At 40.3% G+C, this 5,000-nt stretch overlaps 1 protein-coding gene across 2 annotated transcripts in view; it reads right to left on the bottom strand.

The window, feature by feature from the left end:
• Positions 1 to 5,000, bottom strand: part of Pitrm1 (pitrilysin metallopeptidase 1) — a 37,108-nt gene that overhangs the window by 26,246 nt on the left and 5,862 nt on the right. For both annotated transcript variants that reach the window (XM_004641273.2, XM_023701337.1), the window contains exons 3-7: positions 4,603 to 4,709; positions 4,119 to 4,270; positions 3,084 to 3,198; positions 2,902 to 2,998; positions 1,053 to 1,213 (exon numbers count right to left, since the gene is read on the bottom strand). In XM_004641273.2, coding sequence (XP_004641330.1) covers positions 1,053 to 1,213; positions 2,902 to 2,998; positions 3,084 to 3,198; positions 4,119 to 4,270; positions 4,603 to 4,709 — 632 coding nt within the window. The remainder of the gene's footprint in view (positions 1 to 1,052; positions 1,214 to 2,901; positions 2,999 to 3,083; positions 3,199 to 4,118; positions 4,271 to 4,602; positions 4,710 to 5,000) is intronic.

Here is a 5,000-nt window from a genome sequence, read left to right as displayed (position 1 = left end):
GGGGATTGAACCGCAGTCCCTTTGCTTTGCTGAGCTTGTTCTAAGTAGGTGCTTTAGACCACTGAGCCATCTCACCAGCCCCCCCCCACCCTTGTCTTTTTGAGACAGGGTCTCACTATGCAGTTCAGAAGGGCTTTGAGCTTATTTTATAGCCCAGCCTGGTCTCAAACTCACAAGAATTGCCCTGCCTCAGCCACCTGACTCTGGGATTACAGGTGTGTACCACCACACCTGACTAATAAATTTTCTTATTAAAGAAAATATTGGTATATTTTACGGTCACAAAGCTAGTGGCAAGCAATCAGGTCAATAATTTACTTCAAAACTGTCAGTACGGTATGTGGTTTCAAGATTCCAATCTACTTTTCTCTATGTGCTTAAGAAATATCATGGGTCGGCAAGATAGCTCAGTGGTCTAAAGTGCCTATTTGGCAGGCATGCAGGGACTGGTTTGATCCCCAGAACCACATGCCACACCAGCTCTGCCCCAGGGTGGGCTGAACTGGCCACACATACAAAAAATCATAATTTAAATTGTTTTTCATAAAAAATAACTTGCAAGTATGATTTTATATTAGTATTTGATTTGTTTACTGTATCACTAATAATTTTATGTACTATTTATCTAAAAGTAAGTACCTAAGGTTCAATTATGACATCCACCATTTATAAAGAACCACTCTGTGCCAAGAGCAGACCCTCAAGCCATGCTGGTCCTACAAGGTATATGCCATCACAAGTATTTCCACCCTACCTGTCATGAAACTACCACAAAGAAGCCAGGAGGAGGGACTTAGACTCACCACTAAGGGTGACACCATAGGCTATTCGTGTTCCCCAGGCTTCAGTAGCTAATAGTCACCACTGAAATTACTTAAAATCAGCATTCAAGAAATTAAGAATCTGGCAAACTTAAGAATCTTACCAAGATTTCTGTAATTTTGAAGCAAACACTTATTTGCAAAATGTGAGAAAAGCCATGTCATTTACTGTAAGAACACAAATAAGTCAATTCTTAACCCACCATTAAACCTTTAAAAACAGAACATTACCTGGCATTACTTGGGTGGTAATGAGTAGCATGGAACTGTCTAAGCTGCTCCCACGTGAGCTCCGGGATGCACAGTGGGTCACCTCCAGAGATGACTGAGTAAGTATGGTCAGGAAGAAGTTTGTTCTGAAGGTTCTGGGAGAATATCCTCTCATTGTCTGTCTTGAAAATAAAGAAAAAAGTAAGAAACTGAATTGAAAATACAGTCATGATACAACATGTGACTATCAAACATGGTGTTATGGCTTATATCTAGATGTTCCCCCGCCTAATGTGGTCACAGCTGGGGCTTTGCAGAGGTGGCTGGATCTACAGCGAGTGATGCCGGCATTAAGGATGGCCTACCCTGGATATAGGTGAAACTACTCAAAAGGTAGGTAGCCTGGAAGAAACCAATGGGCAGCCACTGAGGCTGCTGTTTCTATGACTTGCTGCTTTGCTGCTCTGTGCCTTCTGCTTATCTTGCCTGGACTGTTTCTCCTCTGTAATACCCCTATGCCAGGCCTTGGAGCCAACTGACTATGGACTGAAGCCTCTGCAAACTGTGAGCCAAAATAAACCTTCCTCTTTCAACTTTGGATGCTGGGTATTTTGTCTCAGCAACAGGAAAAGTAACTAAGACACACAGTAAATTACAATAGATTAATCATATTCTAGAACATCTATCTCTAACACCAGTAAATAAAGCTGTTCTAAGAGCAATCAAAGACATCAATGTGGGGATTATTGGAAGTGGCATTCAATATCTTGTACTATCCTTTCCCACATCATTGTGTCTCCTTACCCAATCCTCTAAGCTGAGGTCAATTTTTCTCTTTGTGACTATTATCTCCTGAGACAAAGGAACAGAATACAACTCTTACAATATTTCCCCTTTTGTTACTCAAGATTAAACTACCATACTCTCCATCTACATGATACGTTACAACTCACTGAGATTAGAAAGAAACAACAATGGGGCTGGTGAGATGGCTCAGTGGTCTAAAACACCTACTTAGAACAAGCTTAGTAAAGCACAGGGACTGCGGTTCAATCCCCCAGCACCACATGCCAGCCAGCCCCGCCCCCTGGTGGGCTGAGCTGGCCACACACACACACACACATATAAATAATAAAATTAAAAAAAAAAAAAAAAGAAACAACAAGCCTTGAAGTTTGCTTGTAATAATCGTATATTAGACTATGAAAACATAAATAAATAAACAAATAACTCACATCTATACATGAGACCAAAGGAGTTATTCTTTTGAAGAGAAGAGTAATTTACTTTTCTTTTTTTTTTTTTTTTGGCAGAACCGGGGATTGAACTCAGGTCCTTGCGCTTGCCAGGGAAGCGCTTATTCCACTGAGCCACCTCCCTGGCCCCTTTACTTTTCAATAAGCACTGAGTGAACAACTCCATGGCTACCGTCAAGGAGAAAGGCTTGGTGAAAGAAAGGTGGATGTGCCAGGATTCTGGTTAGCCAGCAGCCATATGGCTGTGAGTCTCGAAAAGCTCTCTTGGGAAGAAACAGTACCTAAATGGACTTAAAATAGCCTGCCAGAGAAAAGAGGCCACGAAAACCAGACAGCAGCATGAAGTACACGAGCTAGCTACTCCACTACTACATAGAGACTAGGACACACCAGCACAGGTTTTGAAAGTCACAAGGATGCATGATAAAGCCTGAGGCTCCTGTCACTGAGGGTCTCCGCTCATAGCACTGACACCCACGAATGGAAGAAATTATTACATAAGAGAATACTATTCAATGGAGTAATTGCATGCCAACTTTCTTTTACACATACCTGTATTTCAAAACTTCACACAGATAAAGATAATTTTAACAGAAGAAATTAAAGATACTTACAAATGCTCCCTTCATCTCATTAAAGACTACTCCTTTAAAGGTCAAGGGTGTTTGGGGGTCATTTGGATCCACATGTTCTAGTCGCCATCCTTCCTGCCTACATAATAATGAGAGATAAATAAGTAAACAAAAGATGATAGTACTTCTAATACTAAAGTTGAAATCAATAAACCATTACATACCAGAAGTCTAGTTCCCGCAAGCATGGAAAAAAGGTTGCGTCCAAATACACTGAGAGGAGATTCTGAAAATCCTTGGCATTTTGCGTGGAAAATGGATACAGAGTATAATCACTAGCTGGGTATAAATGAAAAGTAAGATTTTTTTAAAATACAAGAATCTTACAAAAATCATGTTACTAAAAAAAAAAAAATCATGTACTTTCAAGGCTCACTTCCCCAAACAGGTAGTTTTAGCCCTATGTAAAGCAAGAAGCAGCAACCCCATGCTCCGGCTCCACACTCATCTCCCTGAGCCTCAACTTCCCAGACACCACCCAAGGTCTTCCCTTAACAGGCACGAACACTTCTGCATCAGCGAACCTTGACACAGTTCAAGTTCCTTTAGAGAGCTTTTCAAACACCTGGAAAGATAATCTCATTCTTTTTTAATTTTTAAAAAATCTTTTATTTATTTGATACAGGGTCTCACTATGCAGCTTGGACTCAGTGACTGTCCTGTCTCAGAGTCCCCAGTGCTGGGATTACAGGTGTGTGCCACCATGCCCAGTTTTGGTGGATGGCACAGTGCAGGGCTGGCACAACATACGGTATCCCCCCTCCCAAATACCCCAAAAATCTCGTTCTGTGTGGACTCTGACTTAGATTATCCCAAATCTCACTCCCTCACAGAATGCGTTCTTCATTAGCTCATCCTCAGAGGTATTAGAAGTCAAGTTAGACACTCCATGCGCTCATCTGATGCTACAGACACCTAAAGTGGGTACAATGTTCCCCAAAGAAAGTAATTTGGACATTTACAGAAAGAACTCAGGTACCTTTTTTCTGAAATCCTAGTTTTTATAATCTGATCACAACGTGGCCTGTGCTAAAGCACTAAACTTCTAACATCTTTCAACCATAATAGAGATTGGTGATTTATTCTAGTACATTGATTAATTGCCAAAACAACCCTCTTTTTTTCTTAGCAAGTAACCAAATCCAGTGTTTGTGCCTGGCAAACCCAAAAGTGCTTTCAGTTCAGAATGTAAGTCTTACCTGTAAAGGCATTCATAAAAGTGGATAACGACCTATTTAACATTTTGAAGAAAGGATCTCTACATGGGTATTTCTGAGAACCACAAAGGACCGTATGCTCAAGAATATGTGGAACTCCAGTACTATCCATTGGAGTAGTGCGAAACTGTACACTAAGGCAAAGAGAAAGGAATAAATTCAGTGGGAAAAGTTACCCTTAGTACTGGCCACAGAATTTCTTACAAATATGTGACTATCTGGAATTAAAAATCATCATAACAATCATCTTAGCATCACAATCTTTAAACGACATGTTTTCTACTATGACATATGAAATCACTGATTCAGACAACAAAACTGTAATGTGTTTAGGTGAGGACATGAATTCATATACACTTCTACCTTTTCAGGATACTCTCAATAAAAATAAAATGTTGCGATATTATTTTAGACTACCAAATGGAGATGTTTTAAGTAGAAATATCCAAGTCTCTACACCACCAACCTGAACAAATTATTTGTGTCTTCCCTTGCCAGGTGGAGGTATCTGGCTCCCGTGTTGTCATGGCTGAGCTTCACTGCAGTTAGTAACAGTTCAGGGACAGATGTTACCTGAGGGAAGAGGAAAAAATGTGAGCAGCTATTATCTCCCTAGTGTAAGAAACTGAAAGTGTAAATAAAATACAAAAGGTACAATAAATACTGTGTGCTTTTTTTTTTTGGCAAAACCGGGGATTGAACTCAGGCCATTGCACTTGCCAGGGAAGCGCTTATTCTACTGAGCCATCTCCCCTGCTCAAGTCTGAGTGCTCTTTTTTTTTTTTTAACAGTAGATACTGTGAAAAGGAAAGAATCTGCTGTGGAAAGGAGAAAAGATGGAAGGGGAAAAATTATATATATATA

Source organism: Octodon degus, unplaced genomic scaffold, assembly GCF_000260255.1.
Source record: "Octodon degus isolate 3935 unplaced genomic scaffold, OctDeg1.0 scaffold00133, whole genome shotgun sequence".
Classification (NCBI taxonomy): Eukaryota; Metazoa; Chordata; class Mammalia; order Rodentia; family Octodontidae; genus Octodon; species Octodon degus.
This window is presented reverse-complemented; position numbering and strand designations above follow the sequence as displayed.